This window comes from Anarrhichthys ocellatus, unplaced genomic scaffold, assembly GCF_004355925.1.
Source record: "Anarrhichthys ocellatus isolate YVR2014 unplaced genomic scaffold, GSC_Weel_1.0 scaffold1, whole genome shotgun sequence".
NCBI lineage: Eukaryota > Metazoa > Chordata > Actinopteri > Perciformes > Anarhichadidae > Anarrhichthys > Anarrhichthys ocellatus.
The window spans coordinates 18,239,010-18,261,290 of record NW_022280031.1 but is presented as its reverse complement, the minus strand read 5'-3'; the positions used below and the strand labels follow the sequence as shown (position 1 = coordinate 18,261,290).

The 22,281-nt window shown below is 42.4% G+C and overlaps 1 protein-coding gene across 3 annotated transcripts in view; it reads left to right on the top strand.

The window, feature by feature from the left end:
• Window positions 1–22,281, top strand: part of LOC116393707 (glutamate receptor-interacting protein 2-like) — a 244,088-nt gene that overhangs the window by 96,075 nt on the left and 125,732 nt on the right. For 2 of the 3 annotated variants that reach the window (XM_031866385.1, XM_031866298.1), the window contains exon 1: window positions 71–630. The exons of the other annotated variant lie outside the window; for it this stretch is intronic. In XM_031866385.1, coding sequence (XP_031722245.1) covers window positions 474–630 — 157 coding nt within the window. In that variant the 5' untranslated portion in view covers window positions 71–473. Of the gene's footprint in view, window positions 1–70; window positions 631–22,281 lie in introns of those variants that run through there. 3 annotated transcript variants of the gene reach the window in all.

Genomic DNA, 22,281 nt, shown 5'->3' with positions numbered 1-22,281 from the left:
AGAGAGAGAGAGAGAGAGAGAGAGAGAGAGAGAGAGAGAGAGAGAGATGTGCTGCCTCTTCCTTCCTCCCTCTCCTCTCTTCTCCCTCAGCGTCTCACTTCTCCCGTTGCTTCGTTCGGCGGATTGTCGGTGAGCTGAGGAAGAGGGAGGAACGAGGAAGGGTGAGGAAAAAAGAGAATGGACGAGGTGTTTGCGGGACCGAACCCGAGCAACTAAGTGCTGCATTGCAAAGGGAGAGAAGAAGAAGACCAGAGGAGAGGAAGAAGAGATAAGGGGGTGGAGGAAGAAGAGGGGTTTTGGTGAAAGCCACTGTGCTGAGGGGAAGAGAGGCAGACGAGTAGCAAGTAAGTGCAGAGTGGCGAAAGTTATCAAGATTCCCAAAAAAAGAGTTGCACAAGAAGAGGAAGCCAAAGAGTGAGGAAGAAGAAAGAGACATCAACACCTGAACTTTGCTCAGCTGTCCGTCGTCCAAGATGGACAAAGTGGAGCGGGTGATGAAGATGGTGAAGAGGATGTCGCCGAGGAAGAAGAGGAGAGAAGGGGGAGGAGGACGGGGGGGAGGACCGGGAGAGCTGGAGAGCCCGGACACCCTGTGCGACGAACTCTGCCGCTTCAGCCTCTGCATCGGCGGTGAGGGGTCACGACGCCGCCACCTGTGTGTGTGTGTGGGTGTGTGGGTGTGTGTGTGTGTGTGTGTGGAGTTGGGTGTTTGTTCCCATATGACACCATAGCACTGGATGGATGTGTTGAGTTCATGTATGTGTGTGTTTCAAAGTCATGTGTGCATCATCTGAAAGATAATAAGAGAATGTGTGTTTCTATATGGTGAACACAGGACATGTGTTGCTTGTTTGCTTTACAGGATAAAGACAATATTATATATGTGTGTCTGTATGCCCGTATGCCTGTAAGAAAGTATTCTCTCGTGCTTCTTTTGCTCTTTGAGAAGCTTTATTTTGATGGGCCTTAAATGTTTTCTATTTGATATTCAATGACTGAAGTGTTTCAACATGTGTGCTTCCACTGGACTCTGTTCTGGTGATAGTGCTGCTTCCCTGTGAATTGATTTCAAATCTGAATACACAACTGTACATGTTTAAGAACTATTTAAAAACAAAGCTCATTCACCACCTTCACACTGCGCCACATATGAACTTTAGACGTGTTTCTTCAATCAACGTTGGCCTGGAATATAATTGCTATATCACAAGTCTTATAAATGTAACTCATAGGAGGCTGGCTGAAACAGGCACTGCATAGATGTTGAAGACATTTTCTCCTGCAGGGACAGAACACTTCCTGGGACTCTGTGTTGTTGTCTGCTTGTGTTTGCTGCATTGCCGTCCAGTCGGCTTAATTAGTTAGCGCTACCATCTAATTAGGTCTGAGCTGGCTAGTGTCGATGCTACAGTTTGTGTGGTACCTCATGTTCTTCAAAGACTTTGGGAAGTGTTTCACAGAGAGTTCATATTTTTTTTTTTATTATCCAACTCGCTTTGATCGCACACAAACAGCTCAGTGGAGCGAGGTGAAACGTGGAGAGAAGGGGCGTATACGGCGGTAAACACACACGTGTGAGAGGGGGGAGTGTGGGTATGCCTTTTTTCCTCTACCCCTCCCATATATCCCTTCTTCAAACATCTAATCTAATCACTCAGCAGAATCTGCAGCAGCGAGACTTCAAACGGCGTCAGGCAACCATCAGAGAAGCAAACGTTGCACGGCAGGCGGGGAAAGGTTGCTTTGAAAACAAGAGGGAACACGAGTATATCAAGGCAAGCATCCCAATACCCTCCTCTGGTCCAGCACAATAGATGTTTTTATTCTCACATGACATATGCTGGATGCTTTCATCTAGTGACTCACTAACGGGAGATCAGAAATGTTTAGTATGACTGGTATGAATCCAGAAGACCTGGACCGATGGATTGTTTTACTAACATGTAGCATCTCATCTTGATGCTTGATTATAACTCGGGTCTGGGTTTAGTAGAGTTAAGTTTCAAACTGAGTTCAGAAGTCTCTCGTTCCCACCAGGCGACAACCTCCAGTTCTGAAAAGTGAAGCCAATGCTTCATGTCTTAAACCTGCATTCTCTCTAGTGTCCACCAGGGGGCGACTCCTCTGGTTGTATAGAAGTCTATGAGAAAATGACTCTACTTCTCTCTTGATTTATTACCTCAGTAAACATTGTAAACATGAGTTTATGGTCTCAATCTCTAGTTTCAAGTCTTCTTCAATACAGCATGATGTTCATTTAGTACATTATGGTCCATTTAGAGTCAAACAGACCATAAAGCAGGGGATGCTTTAGGGCGGGGCTAAGTTGATTGACAGGTCACTAACACAGCATCAAAAACCAAGATGGCGACGGTCAAAATGACAAACTCAAGGCCTCAAAACCTATGGCAACAATGTCTATGGAAACAACTGGTCCCCTGTCAAGGAGTATTTACTTTTCTTTGATCCACATTCTACTCATGTAGTCCTTACTCCAAAAAAAGTGCATTCTTTTGCTGACATTGGCAACCATTCTGAAATACACTGAGAGAGAGAGGTTTTAATGGGTAGTGTGAGAGCTACGGCAGTAGTACTTAGTGAAGGGCGGGGAGCTCTTCTTCCATTGCCCCTCTCGTAAAGCATGTCATGGGTCCTCATATTGGCCTTGAAGGTTATCCGCTGCTCAGACATTACTGAGGTGTAAAGATTGCGTTTCAACTGCACACAAACTGTACCGTAGTTCATCCGGAACCAATCTCAGACCCACCTTGTACAGGTAGACTTGGGTGAACACTTTCTGGAACAGAATAGTGCCGGATTGAAAGTTAGTTCAGTGAATAGTTGTGGCATTCGAAGGTGGGCTGTTGTTTTAGAGGCATTTCCACACTGACAAATATAACTGCACGGAAAGATAAACTTTTAATACTTGGACTATCTGCAGAAGTCATTGGACAATCTGTGGTATAAAAATATCTGTGAACCATCCCAAGTCCTATCAGGCAAAGACACGCAGCACGATGCTCCTTGTCAACTGCAGGTCTTATGGCACTCTTTCTCCCCAACCCAGGGGCGTCATTAGGCCTATTTTAGGGGGGCTGAAGCCCCCAACAGCCTGTCATCATACTTAACAATATAAGGTTGACACTGTCAGGTCCATTCTCCATCCATTATGTGCGGTCCCTTTAAGAATTAGGGTTTGGGAGTGACGCGGATATGAAAGCTAGTTTATCCGTCTTTCCTTTACAAGCAGGAAAATTATTTCTCTCTTTATTTGAGAAAAGTTCATTTTTGTGCTGTTAAATTTCACTATGACCCTGAAATTCTGTCTCTTGTGTTATCATATACTGAATGCAAGCAAAACTACAGAGCAAAATCACACTCTCTCTGATTGAACCAATCTATGAACTGTCTGAAACAATGGATATCTGCGGCCCCAAATGGGCCCCAAAAAAAATTGCTACGCGCGCAAACATACCACTCCTTTTGGGGCTAAGCCCCCCCTATCTTTGAATCCTAGAAACGCCCCTGCCCCAACCCAAGCGTGCAGTAGCTGACAGACGGTTCTGGGCACATCCTGCAGTAATCTGAGAGGAAAAAAAACAGAACCATGGAACACTTTATCTATTGTCTCTGAGCACGTCTGTGTATACGTGTGGAATGTGTGTGGAGAGAAACAATGGATAGAATGGAACCTTACGGGTTGCTGGAAAACATTAACTTTGCCGTGAGACCAGGCTGGACCATCAAATACGTCTCAAGACATGGTTTTCTTCTTGCCAAAATGTGACTCAAATGAACGTCAGTAACACTATTAGCTGTCACCTTGTGCTGATTCTGAATGAGCACGGTGGATGTGCCCTGCGGCAAAAATTCAAATTGACGTCAGGCGAACGGCTTTAAACAGCCAGCATGAGGCACAGGTAGAAGGCAAGCAGCACACGCAATCTGTGGAAAACAACCACAGTGAGACAGTCTGTATGTCGACACAAGCATGAACGACTGTGTGATCAAGTGCAGGAGCATGATGTTAACTAGCTGCAAACAAGTCAGCCCCTTCACCGTCACACATTCTACATCTGTGGAAAACAATTTAGTGTTTTTCTGAAAACACTGATGTCCATTACACGATAAAGTTTGATTTGAAAGGATGTCTTGGGTGTAACAATGATCAATAAACATGTTTTTAAAATCAAACAGCATTTCTAAAAAGACAGTAGTGTCCAATGGTATTTCCATCTTTAACAAAACATAAAGAGTTTTATGGATCACCTCAAATCTTGTGTACAATCCTTTTATTTTGCATATTACTAAATCCAGCAAATAACGGACAAAAGCAAAGAACTGCTTATAAACCGGGTGGATTAGGTTGGAAACAAACACAAGGACTGTTTAACAAAAAACTTTGTTGAACCAGTCGTAGAGTTTACCCAGGTGATACTTTAATAGGATCGGGTGTGTGTTTGTGAGTGACTGTGAGAGTACAAGACATCCCTTCAGCCCACTCATATTGTCAAACCCTACCAGCTTCGGTTTTGTGCATGTTCTGGATCCTAAATATACCCCAAAGCTGCTGAGCCTCTGCATTATTTCCGTGAGAGACAATTTCCATCTCAAATCTGCATCTCTTAATTACGCCTCGTGCACTGAAATCATCAGTTCCACAGTTAGAAACTGCAGCTGAACTACTGCAGCAGCTGACAGATAATGCAAACTAGATGTGCCATCGAGGTGGGAAGTTACCATCAGCCGAAAGTCAAACACTGCACCAACAGTCAAAGCTTCACCTTTTCTGGAGGAGCTGCAGATAAACAAACCCCGCATTACATTTCAGACGTGCTCCGAAAAGACATTTAACTGGCACCCGGTGACCTTTTCTTTGAACCTGCAGGTATCCTGCAGCATATCTAAAACAACAGAGAGGAAAAACTGCAATACGAACGCTCCTATTGCCTTAAGTTGCCCATCAACATTAACCTTTCCAAACTTTAAACCACTACTTTCTGCGGCTGTGCTTGAATTCCACACGTCTTTATTTTCACCTCATCTACATACCTTTTATGTTTCGTGACTGCATCTCACATGGTAGTGAAGCTGTCGAGGGGGAAAACAATCCGTCCACAGACGGACAAACGTATATTTTAAACACCTGGCAAAGTACTCCCCACCTCTTCTGTGGTAGTTGCCGTAACAGTCGGTGGTCTCCATGATGACTCACACACAGACTCACAAAGTCAAAACAACACAAGCCGGCAACAAAGAGACGGCCGACCATAAAAGGGTCATTTTGAAAGAAACGTTTTTTGGAAGATGCCACCGAGAAACTGCTGTTCGGCAAAAGGGGATGGCGAAAAAAAAGAAAAACAGTCTGGAGGTCTTTCTGAATGCACTAAATATATGCCGTGTAGTTCAATAACCTTCACTGACTAATGAGGAAATAAAATGTGGTGAAGTAACATTTAATGCACCACCCTCGTACATTACCTTGCTACATCTTTTGAGGAAAAGCTATGCTACCGTTACCATCAATAACCCCCAACGCAGGAAACATAACTTCTGTTCATTTGAAATTAACCTTTTCCAGTTTGTGCTCCCTTCATATAATCAGTTTGGGGCGGAGAAAATGTGTCTCTTTTTTCTGTATTTGTAATGGTTATTTGGATAAAAAAAAAGTTATTTTAAAAACATTCTAAAGGCTATTGGCCTTTATAAATATCTCTCAAAAACAGCTGGAGCCAAATCACCCTGACAATGTGAAATTAATATCGGCCACAAGACAAATGGCGACACATGTTTGGTTTGGGCTGTTGTGTTTTGCTGCAGCCACATTGGCAGCAAACAGCTCTCCTCCGGAAGTACATTTTCTTTCTTCCATCTAACATTTGTTAAAAAAGAATGAACCTGTCAGTTGGGTTTGGGCATGAATTTGCTATCGCTGCGACCACAGTTCCCTGGCTCGTTTACAACAGCTGAAGCGGTCGAAAGACCCGTTACCAGGAAACGTGTGGATGCACATCAAAAGCACGGCAGATGGAGGAAAAATTAAAAATCAGCCTGTTGAAAGCAGCTCAGAAAGGCCCACAAAGGGGCTGAACAACAGACACAACCAGTTGAATGGCTACATCAGTATCAAAGGCACAGCAAAGGGGAGGTAATTGAATATGCCAGAACAAAAACAAAAACAGATCACAGTAAACGGAAGGCATCAAACAAGGCAGGTCATGAAATGTGACATTAGAAACCGGTTCCAAATGGGTAAATACCATCATGCAGCCAACTACAGCACGCTGCCCGGGGTCAACGTAAACATCTGTGTGTGAAGGACTCTGACCGACATGAAGTGCTTCTTTTCAACATACTACTTATCAGTTTTGATGAAAATCTTTTACCAAACTTTACGTCTCAATATCAATACAAGCAGATGATCTCATCTTATTTTGGTAAACCAAAAAGCTGCATGTTTGGTGCCATTTGGTGGTGTGGTTGCAGATTTTGTGGTTGTTTTGCCGACTTCCATAGTTCGTTCCATAGTGCGTCTCTTTGAAGTGTTCTTTTGTCTCTTTGCATCTGTGTTGCATCTCTTTGTAGTTTTTTGTCTCTTTCTAGCGGTTTATTGTTTCTTTGTGGTCAGTTTGCGTAGCTTTGTAGTTGCTTTGTTTCTCTTTGTGGTCATTCAGAGTCTCCTCCTGATTGTCACCTTGAGGTAAATGTTGTCGGTGAAGGCCAGCGGGGCCCTGACCCTTTAGGACCCTGGGCCAATGCCCGGTGGTCCTGTTCAGTGGTCTCTCCATGTTAGTCTATCCTGGGCTACTGTAGCAACATGGCGGCCTTCGTAAAGAATCCTTATGTAGATTTGAATGGTGCATTTTAAGCTTTAGAAAACACAACAATTCTTAGTTTCAGGTGATTATTTACTAATAAAAACAAAGTTAATATTATATTCCATTTCTGCTAACAGAGCCCCCACAATGCTACACAGCGTTTCTTTTACACAGCCGGTGTGCATGTTATGATGTATATTAAGCCAGGGTTTGGCTCACATCTACACAGGCTCATCATAGTGAGTCTATATCACGTTTGAACTAAGAAGTAGCACATTCTGTTTCTTAAAAATGAAAGGTTGAAATTCACTGTTGCTCAATAACGCTGAATACACTCAAAGATTTAGCTGCCACCGTCTTACTCTTGTATGACCAGTCGAAACCAGTTTGAAAACGTTAGAAGTTAGATAAAAGATCTTTTGAATTTCTGTCCCCGCGTAGTCTTGAATATCAAGGTTTTCATTTCAGAATCGTTTGATATTGGTGGTTGGAAGAAGAAGAACCCACAGCTGAGAGCAATGACAACCTTCATATTTCCACTCCGTGTTCAGACACATTTCATAATGCACTAGCGTTCTTTTACTCCATGAAGTGCAAATAAAACATGATGCACAAAAAAACTGACGTGGTGCAGTTGACACGTAAACAAAAAAAAGGAGAAAGTCATGATAGAAAATAATGCAGTGATGGAGTGTTTCAAAACAGGAGGAAACTTCAGAAGAAACATCCTCAGTGATCCATCTACCATCCACGCTTTATTGAACATTAAGACGGCAGAATCTAATCAAGATATTGACGCACTAATGCCCTCCGATCAATTAGTTGCCAGTGTGTCTAACCAATGAAAAGAGAACAACACCAACAGCAGTTGAAGAATCTTTGACCCTTGATCACATGTGATTTTTGTGACGTTAATGATCAGGGTATCAACATGTTATCGTTGTTAAGAAGTTGCTTATGTTTTGATTTTTCTTCTACTATGGCCGGGAATCCTTTCAGCCGAGTCGGCAGGAAAAAGTGTTACATGTTTCTGCAAATCATGGATGCGTTGAATGTCGTCATTTTTGCATTCGGTCTGATCAGGTGACGCAACACGACGAGCGACGTTATCGAGAGTTATGTGGATTTTCACCGAGGAGCCTGCTGTTCGCGTCCCGTATGAAACCAAGTCAACGTTGTCTTCACGCTTGTGACACAATGTTGTGTTTTTTACGTAACGTTATGTGAAAAAGTCCTCAAAGTGCGTTTCTTTTATTTATCCACGCTGGTTATATTGTTACAGTTGTACACACACCGTGATGTTTTTTCTAACCTTAACCGAGCTGTTCTGTTGCCAAAACTTGATTTCACACCGTTAACCACGAGTCACTGTGCGTGAGACCAGGCTGATGTGAACGTATTCATGTTCATCCTGTACTGCACCAACATATTGTAAATGGCTGGCTTCCAGGAACTGTAATAGATCAATTTAAAATACATTTATATCATTTTACATATTTTGTGTTTGGATCTGCTCTCTAGCAATCTCCCTCTCTTTCATCGGTGCACATGCTGCTTAAACTCTGTGTATCCCCTGAACAATACCTTTAAACTGTGGACTTCTCCCGTCACTATCAAGTACTTCTTAAAACAATGTACCCAACAGGAGACATGCTGATAACAAGATGCTGCATATTTAGTCCGAAACATATTTTAGTGAATTTATTTTTAGGGGCTATATTCCTTTAGCAGCTGGAGTGACCTAGTTTTGCCTCAGGGATCAACAACGCTCATCATATCTTCTTACTTATCTTATTGGCTACATCTGTAACAACACTGATGGTAGTGTTATCATGTTCATCTTTTCAATAATAATCACAGTAAGAGAGTTTACAGAGTGTAATGACACTGGTTAAAAATAGACAAACCTTCTGTGTGTTGGTTTTTGTTTCAATGTCAAATTTTTCTTTGACACTAACTCATGAATTCTATAGAATTAGTTCGGTCTCCTGGTAATGTGTTGGAACATCTCATGTTGGTTATAAACTCATGTTGGTTATGCTTATGTTGGTTATAAACTACTTTGTTTCGAGGGAAACTTATTTTGTCACGGATCACGGTCACATTTTCAAACTGAGGTTAATGATAATAAAACAAAAAAGCAAACAAAAGCAACCTGTCAATCAAAAGGTATCCCCGCCCTAAAGCATCCCCTGCTTTATGGTCTGTTTGACTCTAAATGGACCATAATGTACTAAATGAACATCATGCTGTATTGAAGAAGACTTGAAACTAGAGATTGAGACCATAAACTCATGTTTACAATGTTTACTGAGGTAATAAATCAAGAGAGAAGTAGAGTCATTTTCTCATAGACTTCTATACAACCAGAGGAGTCGCCCCCTGGTGGACAGTAGAGAGAATGCAGCTTTAAGACACTTCTCTTAGTCCAGTGTTTGTCATTTGACATTTTTTGATTGTCTCTCAATCCAACGGCACACTTTGAGTGTGTTCTGTAACATCGGCGCCATGTTTCTACAGTAGATGTTCAGCAACACTGACACGAGTTATGAACAATGCGTCTTGTGGATGTGGCGGTGAATGTCTCAGTGGTTTTTAAAAAAGATGATTTTAAGGTACCTGCTGGTATTCAACCCTGATTATCAGATGTTATGGCTGCTGTGTGTGTGTGTGTGTGTGTGTGTGTGTGTGTGTGTGTGTGTGTGTGTGCGCTCATGATACACATTTAGCAGCTAAATTTAGGTGTTAAATCCCCCTTTTCTTTTGCTCTCTCATCTCTCCACCCCCGGTCCTCTTTTCTATCTCACTCCAGTCTCTCTGCTTCTCCCTTTGCTCTCTGTCATCCTCTCTCCCTCATGTAGGCTACTTTGCCCCCCCTCTCTCTGGAAGATACTACAGTCATGTGTGGGTGGATGTTTCATTCCTTCTTGTCTCTTCCTCCAGCACCAGAACCTTCTAACCTGCTTTCTGTCTGCAGCTTTGCACGTCATTTATCTGCCGCTTCGTTTTATCTTCGTTTGATTTGTTGTGAAGCAAATGCGTTGATTGCGAGTCACGACTGATTGAAGCACTTGTTTTGTGGAAAACTATTTGAAAACAAAGCTTGCAATGGTTTTTTCCCCTGTTTTATTGTTCATGTGTCAAATTATTGAAGAATTTATTCAGCAGTTAGTGAATATTCTGTTGCTAATAGAAACTGTAGTGGCACAGCTCCATAGCAGTTTAACTGACATCCGTTTAGTCCGACCACGCTAGCAATTATACCGGCTATCTGATGCTAACAAGTTACTGATAAAATATGAACACAGGATTCTACGGTCAGAGTCATAAATCTGGGAACCCACCGGTTTATCATCTGACGATGATTTAGCTTCAAATTGGTTATAAAGTTAGCTTCTAAACTGGCGACTTCTTAAACAATCCGGTCGTACACGTCATGTCTCTACTCCAACTCCGGTCTCGCACCAAAGTCAGTGTCGTTCTTTGTACCGTCCAGCTCTGATACAACTGATGACTATTGCAGCATCTGTGTTGTTTAGAACAGTCACCTCTAAGCCACGCCCCTAGCTTTCAGTAGTTCCTCACAGGATGCTGATTGGTCCGTGCTCTCTCATTGCTTGAACCCTGACAAGATGGATTTATGGGCGACTCTTGTGTGATCATGTGACATCGCGAGTATCCAGCTGCCGTGGTTTCACCTCTCCATTTGAGAAGTTTGTCTCGTTCCAGTTCCAGTTCTCCGCCCTCCTGATACCCGTGAACTGCAGCGTATAACTCCCCATTTCCTGCCGCAGGTTGAAAACCCATCTGAGGAAGACGAACCTCACATCTCCCTCTCCCCGCTGGTTCACACGTTACCATCTCCTCCACTCAGCGTAATAGATCTCACAAAGTGCCATCTACCTTTCTTCTTTACTTCTTTTCTGTGCGTTGTGCACTGCGTCTCATTACGGAGCAGGAATGCAGGACCTGAAGCTGGCTTCGGTTTTGCATTCGATTCACTCAAGTCAGAATCTGAAAAATGTCTGAAATTTAACCGTCTTGCTGTTGTGTGACATTTTCTCTAAAGGCAGTCCGTTGAAGCTTCCCGCCTCGTCTAGAGATTAATAAAGTGCTTTGCTTCAGCTTGTGTCATATTAGTTGTCTGGCTCAGCATGACTCAACTGTTACAGTACTCACCAAACTCTTGACCACGCAGCAACCCTTGGTACACTGAAGATTAGCCCCACAGAAGGTTGTGAGTTATATTCCTCTGCAAAGCTGGATTTCCTTTTAAATTGATGAAGGGTGCTCATTCCAGAAGGTATCTGAAAGAGTTCTGTATGATCTGGAGAACAGTGTTCAGTGTACCAAATCTAAATCAACCACAAAGGACAAGGTTAAGCAGACAAATGCTATACAGCAGGCATCACTACAGGAAGCTTCTGAAAGGACAACTTTGAGACACCGTGAGATGAAATACCTCCTCGGTATTGAGGCTGAAGAATGGATCGACTCTGAACACCAGAGGAGGTAAATTGCAGCAGAGAGTGAATCCGTCGTGAGTCCATCCGTCAGAGAGTCCATCAGGCTTAGCCTGAGTTACAGACTGATGTGTTTGTGTCACACATTTCTAATCTCACCGGGAAAGCAGGTTGCCAACACCTCTACATCTACAAAGTCTGGATTGCTTGGATGTAGCAGCGTGAATGGAAATGTGCAACAAAGATGGGGGTTGCTGGGAGAAGACTCTTAACTGGGTTTCTGTAGCCAAATAATTATTAAAAATGTAATCATTGAATGATTACATTCAATGATAATGAATAATGTCAAGCAGACACTTTTATCCAAAGCAACTTACAATTCAGATTCCATCACACCGTAGGCACAGCTACGGGAGCAATTTGGGGTTAAGTGTCTTGCTCAAGGACACATCGACATGCGACTACCGCAGCCGGGGCTCAAACCGCCGATCCTCTGATTGAAGGACGGCCCTGCTCTCCACTTAGCCACTGTCGCCCTTGCTGAACACTTACATGAAGCATTGCGTTAGTTCATGCAGGACACGGAAGTCATCCGCCCCCAGCTGCAACCAGCTGACAGCCAGACGAATCATCGCTTCCAATCGGCCACGCACCAATCACAGCCCACTCTCACTTCAAGGAGGTTCATTTGAATATGACTCCCTCCTCACTGATTCATTCTACATCTATGCTGTTACAGACCGTACTGCTGGCAGAGCTTTGCCTCCTTCACCCCAGCCTCCACCCTTTCTAGTTCAGACTTCATCTTGCATAGCAAATCCTTGAAATGTATTCAAACTTCACATTTCTTTTACTACAGGCTCATTCCTGTTTACCCGGGGGGGTTGATGCTCGGTGCTCCCCGTTTTGGCTTGGTAGCTGCTGGCTAATCCAGGGAGCATTTAAAGAGTGCAGCCATCAGCGGCAAGTTTAACTGTATTTCCATTTGTTGCAATAAATGGTTAAACAATCTATGATGAGAGTGTTCCTGACTGAACTTGACAAGGCTGCAAGCACTTCCAGGAGCCGACCAATCGGCCCGCTCCGAACGGGCACACGATCCGCGACATTCTCTGAATCACATATCCTCCAACGGCAGTTTGTACGATGTCCGTTACTCCTAATTTTTCCTACGAAAGTCCAGCAATACGTGTCCATTTCCACCTAGTTACAAGCATTACGTCTTTTCAAAATAAACTTCTCTCTCCACAGTAAAGAACTAAGTTAGGTTTAAGCTACAAAACTACTTGGTTAGGTTTAGGAAAAGATGGTGGTTTGGGTTAAAATACCTTTGGGAGTGCACAAGTTACCTGACAGAAACATGAACCTTGACTTCTTGTTTCACACGGGGGAAAAGATGGCTGAAAGATCAGTGTTTGTTGGACCCGTGTTTTTGTTTTAAACACAAACACCCACAGAAGTTACGTGATAAATAAATTGAAAACATTCTTCTTGTTACACGTGTGGCACGAACAGCGGTGCAAGGTTTTTTGTTGGACCCATCCGCCTCTGATCCCACCCGCCCTGTGTGGATTTTGCGATCTTTATACTTACTGGTTCATGATTACGTGAATTACATACAAACTGATATTGTGGGATATCTACAAATTACAGCGCATTCATTTTCCTAGGTATAGCTCTGAGTGCTGTTTGAGAACAGCCTGAGTATGATTAATCAACATCAGCAGAGGCAGATAACTCATTTACATTTCTCCTTTGATTAAACCCTTATAAACTATTTCGAGCCTCAAGCTGTCTGGTGGAATGACCACTTGTCTGAATGGGTACTTGATGAAGCTGATACACAATGTGGAGGTTGAGCGGTGGTTGCCGGCTTCTCGTGGGGGAGGAGAAAGAGCAGCTATCGGCTCATAACAAGTCCAGCCAACTCAGCAGGCTCTGACAACAAAATTGGCAATTTGCTTCCACTCTGAAACGTCTGGGTCGAGAGGTCGATTGGCTGGCAGACACCCATGATCGAATCAAGATAACCAAGCCACGCAACACTACCCAGTGACTCCTGCGGGCCTGCGAATTAACAACCAGACCATGTTTGATCAATACCTGGAAACCATCATATCACCGAAAACATTTAGAGGCTCTATCTGATGGCTGTGATTCAATCCGAGTGCTTTAATGGCTCCTTTTAGGCGCCTTTTTAAAAGCACATTTCACCAGAGAGCGCATTATTTGTTGTGCCCAGTTTGGTAGATTGAAGTTCTGCCATCTGCTTTCCTTAATAGAGTCTGACCTCTCTCATTTGATCTATCAGCAGAATTGGCAATTTGCTTCTCGTCTGAAGCATTTGATTGCAGAGGTCGATTAATTTCACCTCCTCCCGATGGAGTCGTGCCACGCATGTCTAGCGATAGCGACTGAGAGGGGAGGTGCTGTTTTAGATTAGACCTGGAAGAACTGGAAGTGTTCTGGCTCTGCAACAATATTCTCTTTAGAGGTATGACAGAGCAAATTACCTTTCTTAACAATATTTAAATGACATAGTGGGTTGTTTTGTCAATGCTTTTCCAAACCAATAAGATAATACCATTAATGCTAATACGGTTAAAAGTTATGATTTGGTTGAAACGGCTTATCAGACCAAGTTGGACCAGCTTCCAGTCTGGACCACTGGGCTCTTAATGCTACTGACAATGGCTTTTCAAATGCAGTCCATTCACCAGCTGTTTAGCACCGAGTATTCTCTGTTTTCAGTTAAATGATGTGCTCCTTTCTGAAAGTCAAGATTAAGATAAGTCTTTTTTACATTTAAAACAATAATCTTTCATGTCAAGAAGTTTCAGTTAAGTTCAGAGTGGGCCTGGCTCCACCCACTTGGCACCAGGCCCACCAAAACAGGTTTCCATTTTTTGCTGGATCATTAATTGATCAGTCAATGAAGCTTGAATATGACCAATAGAAATAAGAACAACTCTTGTTTATTGATTCTTGCTTAGGCTACCCGATAAGTACCATGTTTGGAGTTCCAGGGCATTTCGCAAATGTCGAATGCGTAGCTGTTGCTCCTGACAGCAGCTGTTGAAAACACAAACAGAAATCCTTGAATTTGACTTTATAGATTTTAAATAAATACAGTTTTTACTATCTACGCCAGTCATGTCTGTACCTTGTACCTCTTTCCATGTGGTTGATTAATGTTGCTGTTGCGTCTGTCAGCTGTATGTGAGTGAATATGCGGCCTTTAATCCGCGCTATGCAACAGTGTTAACGTTCGTCTTGTTGGTACCTGTAACATCACATAAAGCTGTATGAATTAACTGTGGTGCATTCAGGCAATAGTTTTAAGGGCCTATTTTGGTTAATATATGTGTTTCAGTACCTATTACGTAGCCTATGATTGCCCTTGGACAGGCCTGACCCCTCTGACTTGCTCTGTTCCGATCCAGAACCACATAGCTTAACCAGACAATTGAGGGATTTAGACATTGACATACCGGTTCAGAGACTAATATCGTATCACATATCTCTTTATTCATCATTTGGATGTTGTATGTTGGAACTTTATACGTGTTTTTTTTTTATGTCAGGCTGAACAAGCACCATCAGGTAGCCACAATGCTGTGATGAAGAGAACACTGGAGAATATTTTACACCCTGAGAGACCGAGGAAGAGCACGAGACAGAGACTTAGAGGACAAAAGAGCATGGTAAAGAGAAGTGCCTATGTCGACACAATCACAGTCTGTCCTGCTTAACCCCGCTGTTCATTCTTTATCTCCCTCTTACAGACAAGGACACTAATGTACACACACACACACACACACACACACACACACACACACACATACACACAGGTCTGACAGCAGAAACCCATACAGACCCATCTAGTGAAGCGTGAAAAAAACCACACATAGATATTGATGCAAAGTGTTTTTGTGCAGAGACTCCGCCTGCACTCACACACAGGGAGCCTTACATGGCGTCATGTTGAAACAGAGAGCGTATGAATACAGAGACAGAGAGCAGCAGGACGGCAGAGGAGACGGGAAGCCCTCGATTTCAGGAACATCTTTCTGTTCCAGCCTTGATCTACCCGGGGCGCCAGAAGAGTTCTCTACCATCGGCGGGGAGAGGAAAATGAAATAATAGAAACATCTCCTCCTCTCTCTCTCTCTCTCTCTCTCTCTCTCTCTCTCTCTCTCTCTCTCTCTCTCTCTCTCTCTCGCTCTCTCTCTGTCTCCTTCTCCTTGATGCTATTTGGAGCACGAGGAACATCTTGAGTTCTGTTAGCGCCTTTACATCTGCTTGTGCTGTCATTGGCAAGAAAAGTTGCTCACTCGACTTCCTAATATGTATCGGAAATTCATACTTTATTGTTGAATCATTGTAGTTTTTTAGGTTGGATTCATACATGTTAAGGGGTTTTTTTGGGTGGGATTGGCAACATTATTTCAACTTTAGGGAAAGTTGGTAAGCAGAGCATAAGGGAAGGATATTCATGAGTTTATCCTCGGAGGAATGGAATGGCGTTACTTAAGAACTAGAAAATTCCGAAAGAAATTTTGACAGTGTGGCTTCTACTGCCCGAAGAAATCGCAACATATACACACGCCAATGTTACCGGTAGTGTCATTCAGGTTCAATTGAGATAGCGCTACTCTCTTTTCTGCATTTTAGATTCATACTCTTGGATTGAATCTTGTATTTGTGGGGCTTTTATTTTGAAAGGGTGGGACTGGGTGGGTGAGAGAGGGGGAGAGGAGACAGAATCATAATGTTTGACACTAAAATGAGAGCATTCACAAGCATTCCAGTTAGAATTCATTCTGTGGGGCTTTTAATTTGAAATGGGGGGAGCGGGGGGTGAGAGGGGAAAAGTCCTCTAAAAATATCTAAGACCTGAATGACTATGATAGAGAGAGACACAGAGAGGGAGAGAGAGACAGACAGAAAGATAGACAGAGAGGAGAGAGAGGCTGAGTGAGACAGGCAGACAGTTAGATGGACTGAGTGAGTGGGAGAGTGAGACAGGCAGATAGACAGTTATAGGCTTTTATTTTAAAATGGGGGGGGAGTCCTCTAAAAGTCTCCAAGACCTGGATGACTGTATGAGAGAGAGACACACACACACACACACAGAGAGAGACAGACAGACAGAGAGATAGAGGGAGAGGAGTGTGTGTGTGTGTGTGTGTCTCAGTGCCTCTGTGTGTTTATCAACATCACTAATGAGCTCATATAAACACCTGTGTGCTTGGGTGCATGTTGGTGATTGGAGCACCTGTGTGTTAGAGGCTAATTAAGAGAGAGTGAACAGTGATTTCCAACAAAACTACCTGTCAAACATATGCCCTCTATACCAAAACCATGAGACTAATCAATAAAATATGGATACCGTAAGAGAGATAAGACTCTGGCAAACGTGGAGATGTGTTTTTTATGTTTGTGGTGTTAAAAATGTGAGCTCCAGCGCAATATGCAAAACTGGTACCGTCTGCTTTCTTTGAGAAATGAGTGGTCAGATTTAACATGGAGTCTAATGGAGCAGTTGGTTGGCGTTCATGTCGCTCTGCGGCTCTTTGAGCCAAATGTGTAAGTCCGTTGGATTCCACAGACATCTGTGTGCGACAGCACAACATTTCCAAGCTTTTTGGCCAAAAATGGTGTATAAAGAGTAAACATTGTGGGAGCTGGAGCAATTTGTTTGGAAAAATCACAGAATATTTTCATGCTCCGCTCCACTCTGACAGTTATGCTCTCACTCTAGCTCTTAACGAGCCGCGCAATACACACCCATTATAAAATCTGAAACAGACCCAAAATTTTCCTGAAACTTAATCTGTGACTTCATGAAAACTGTGCTAGCTATCAACATGTCCCTTTGGCTCAATAAAGTGCAGCGTTTTGTGTACGTTTTAAACTTTGAATCATGTTTCTACGTTAATGTACGGCTAGTCAATATGGGCCCAAACTTTAGTGGTTTTTTTGCTCTCTTCACGCCGAAACCCCATTCAAGTCAATGGAGAAATTTTGCTCAGTTTTTGGGGATTTTCGGGAATTTTCGGGAAAACCGCTAGGCGAATCTCCGAAAAATAATATGCACACTATTCCACACGTTTTGATGTATTTTTCACGCTGCTGTTGGCAACGCTGTGTGAGGAGAGGCGCGCCAAACTTTTGGATAAACCTGATTATTATTATTAAGCCCGATGGATAATATACAGTGTGCTTTGGCACAGGCAGTTTTACTGCCTTTGTGCTACAAAGCCACACTGAACAAGATAACAATCTGCAGTCAGTGTTGCCGGATTGAGCTGCTTTTTCAGCCCAAATGGACGGATTGTAATTAAGTTGGATTGGGAAGAAGAACATTCGGCTGGTTGACAGAATTCTGAATGCTTTTGCGAATATTTGGAGGGGTTTTGAAACTACTATGTTAACATTATAACAATATGATATTTGTTGTGTCCACTCATATTATTGACTCATTTATTTTTGAAGAGTTTTGTTCAACTGTTACCTTGACGTCATCATTGAGATTTGTGTATTTGTGTATTTGGTTGTCTGATCGCACTCTTTGTGGGTTGCGTTGGCCTATTTATCCAACATTTTATCTTTGACTATATGATGTAGATATGACGCTTTATATGCTGATGGTGAGTGTTCTAAGCGTTTACAAAGGTTTGTGGCAAGGTGATGCATTAGGCTGGTTTTAAATTGTGATTGGTCTGAAAACTGTCGATCTGATTTGGCAACACTGCATTCATTGATCCATGGGATCTCATCCCTACTTGTCATATTTTCCCGCTTAGCCTTTTGAGTAGTAGACGCTCAAGGTGTGCGCGTGGTTAACGTTGTGAAGTGGTCGCAGTGAGGTTCAGGCAACAGAACCACTGAGGGTTAGAATAAATGGTTTAGCTTAAAATGAGTATGCTTGTAATGTAACGTATGCGCTACGGATGTATAAAAGACGAAATATGTAAAAAGGTTTTTGTTAACACCTGTAATGATAATAGTTTCCAACTGGTCAGGTCACCTTTGACTACTAAGCTCATCTAAATACCGAATTCATTTATCTTTTTTCTTTTTGAAGCTCCTTTTGGAAAGTTGTTTTTTGAGTCCTTATCAATGTTTAGTGTGTCAAACATACAGTTTGGGAGATATGTGTCGAGATAAGGAGGAAATAAAATGCAAAGTTTTGCATTCTGTATATGAGTCTGCAGAGCTATTTCACTGGAAGGATCTGGTAAAGTGACTGACTGTCAGTGATCAAAATGAGACAATATGAATAAATGCTGCAGCATGAATTAATAATGAGCAGAAACAGACTAAATAATACACAAAAAGGTGGAGAAAGAACAGAAGGAGGTTTATGCTCAAACACGACCCTTCATGTGTCCTTTTTTTTTTGGTAAACTTTATGTGAAGCCTCCGGGGAGCAACTTGGTGTCCAGTGTCTCGCTCAAGGACACTTCAACATTATGAGCCGGGTATCAAACCGCCAACTTTGTGGCTAAAGGACAACAAAAATGCTGAAGGTCAAGAGACGATAATGTCTCCTCCCGCCGAATAATTACAGCTTCAATTATGTTGTTCAGAATCTAATTTCCATCTGTCCTAGCTGTCAGATTCTATGCTCATATAAGTTCATGATGACTGGAGATCCACATAAAGTCACCATCGCAGCAGTTCAGCTGATTTGTGTCACAACCATATTCAAAATCACATCAAGCTTCTTTAAAAAATGTCAAAGATCTTATTTTATTTATCATTTCATACTAATTTCATCCCAGTTTGTTTTGGTCAATCCCCGCTGCACTGTGGTCCCCGTTAGTTCGATGCTTTGGTTTCCAAATAGTCTGCAAAGAGACTTCTATCTTTACCACTTTGTTGTATTTGAAGATTTCAGATCGTCTCTTTCTATCGGCTGCTTTTCCTTATGGATATCATCACCTCATATCATTTTGTCTTGTGCGTTTTAGTGTTGTTATTTCTTTGCTCTTATGCCAAATGTCACCTATGGGACGATGATGTAGGCCGTACAATGAGGATTCCTGCAGTCCCTCGACCCACGCGCTGCTTACGCACAGCTCCGCTCTGAGGGGAACCGTTTGAGGCTCAGCATGACAAGTTGAAGCAGAAATCACGCTTGTGTTATTGTGGGAACAACACACAGCAGCTGCCGTCTCTTTCTCTGTGCACTTATTAAAAAAGAAGGCCCAGGGAAGCGTGGTGGTTGGTCGTTGCATTGTGGGATTGAAGCAGCAGTGGGTGCTGTTGCTTTTGGGTTGCATCAGATGTTTGAAATGGCAAAAGGGACGCTTAGAGAAGAGGGGAAATGTAGGGAAAGGAAGGAAGAAGGACAGACGGATATGCAACGGGGGAGGGAGATGGAGGGGGGAGGGGGGAGATAAGGAGATGATGGGAAGGTTCAACAAGAGCACAGAAAAGAAGAGGAGAGGAGATAAGAGAGAGAAATGAATGTACTGTCTTGAGAAAGAAGATGTTTTCCATCTATCTCTCTATCAGCACAGCTTCGTCCTCTTTGTGTTCATACATCCACCTCAGCTCACTAACATCTGTGTTCCGGTCCCGTTGTCTCGATGTTTACGTACCAGTGTTACTCATGTATGGGTTTTCCACAGTGTTTGTCTTTCTCTGTTTGCTGAGGTTCAATCTGCCCGCGCCATTTAATCCCGCCGTTGGTGCTGTCATCGTTTTACGATGTGAAGACAGTCAATCCATCACTATAGAAGCAAATAAAACAGAAATCACAACATTTAAATGAAAACAGGAAGCTGAAGTTGCTCGGCTTCATCTTTGACTATTTCATTGGGAATTTAAAGCCCCCATATGTGTGCCATTCATACAGTATCTTTCAGCGTATTCTAATGGCAGGGGGCTTTTTGTTGGCGTATGTTAATGCTTGCTGCTGCGCTGTCTTCTCTTATTCTTAGAGACTGTCACTGGGAGTCACATAAGTCTGAAATGAAACTATTTCCGTATGAAAACCAAACCTTGACATATTTACACTCATAATAATCCCCCATCGTCACTCTGGCAGTAGAAGACATTGTCTTTTTGAAAGGAATAGCAAAGAATGCTTTTTGTTGAGTTTGGAAGATTTGTTCAGTCTGTCTTTATTCTTATACGACCACTGGAGGGTGCAAGAACGAAGAACAGAGTGAAGAATCGCATGCTTTCTCTCTCTTTCTCCTACTCTCTTCAATTTAGAAATGAAGAGAGCCAAGCAGCTCTGGGATTCCCTCACCTCCATATCCACCTACACACACACACACACACACACACACACACACACACACACACACACACACACACACTCCTCAGATGCTCCCACTTCCTTTTTGCTCTCCTGGTTTCTCGTCTATTATCCCTCCACTATCACCCTCTCTCTCCTCTCTCTCTGACTTCTCCTCTTAATGGTTCACTGAAGACCTTTTTAACCCTTTAACCAACAGCGCAATGACTCCCTGTGAATCTACTGGAGCAGTTATTTAAAATGAGCATCATTTAATTTACAGAGTACAATAATAAATGGCAGCCTGTACAGGAAGAGGACTGGGTTCAATCAGAATTCCAACATTCATATTTAGTACTTTTCAATGTACAATGTTATTAATTATATTATATCAAAATATATCTAATGTGAATATCAAATGGGTCTGAAATGGAGGACAGCAGATTGTACAGTTAGGTGAACAGAAACGTCCCACCAGCTGGGATAATTAATCCCTGGAAACTGGAACTAAGACTGTAAGGGGACGTAGACACCGTGCACCCGTTGGTTTGTGGACGAGGTGTTGAAGCCTCGAGTTCGGCATTTTAGCCGTCTGTTTCTGGCCGTTGACATCCTGTGATTTTGTAACCAGAAGTGATACGATGGGGTTGAGCTAAATACAACTGAGCGTTGAATACGACATTTTTAAGGAACACAGACAACTCCCAGACTGGAAAAAGCCGTGGAAGTGACCTGTCAATCACCGTGTAGCCCCGCCCTAAAGCATCCCCTGCTTTATGGTCTATTATATATATATATTTATGGTCTATTATATTTATGGTCTATTTATGGTCTATTAAATGGACCATAATGTACTAAATGAACATCATGCTGTATTGAAGAAGACTTGAAACTAGAGATTGAGACCATAAACTCATGTTTACAATGTTTACTGAGGTAATAAATCAAGAGAGAAGTAGAGTCATTTTCTCATAGACTTCTATACAACCAGAGGAGTCGCCCCCTGGTGGACACTAGAGAGAATGCAGCTTTAAGACATGAAGCGTTGGCTATTCAGACCAGTGTTATTTAGACTTGAAACTAGTAGTTAGGTTTTTATCATACAATACATTGTCATTTTGTGCTGTAGGGCAATCCACACCGTTTTTACCTCGGCTTTAATTTTATTTATTTTTGTAATACCATAATTAAATGTTATCGTTTTTTAAAGCTGAATTATTTGAACATAAATACAAGAAATATAATAAATCATTAATAAACAAGAGATTCATAAAAAAATATATGAAAGTCTTTTTTATCAGTAAATAAAGATTACCATTTAAAACACATTTTCATATCAGAACAATTGTAATAAAGGCAAAATAATCAGATTCACCAATTTGTCCGACTAGATTTGTTTGACATGGTCACTTAATTCACATGTTTCAGTGAACCTTGTTCTCTGAATGCTGCTGATCCTCGTTCGCCTTGATGTTTGACTGTTGATGTTTGACTGTTGATGTTTGACTGTTGATGTTTGACTGTTGATGTTTGACTGACGCGATGATGTCACAGGAAGAGGTTGGATGAATCCGTCATCACTGCTGCCTATTGGCTGATGAACTGCTTTTGGACTCCAAATATCCCAACACTGATGTGATGCTGTTTTTAGTGTTGAGATCTGAAGATGTGGCCTAGATTCAAGACTCTCTCTCTCTCACACACACACACACACACACACACACACACACACACACACACACAC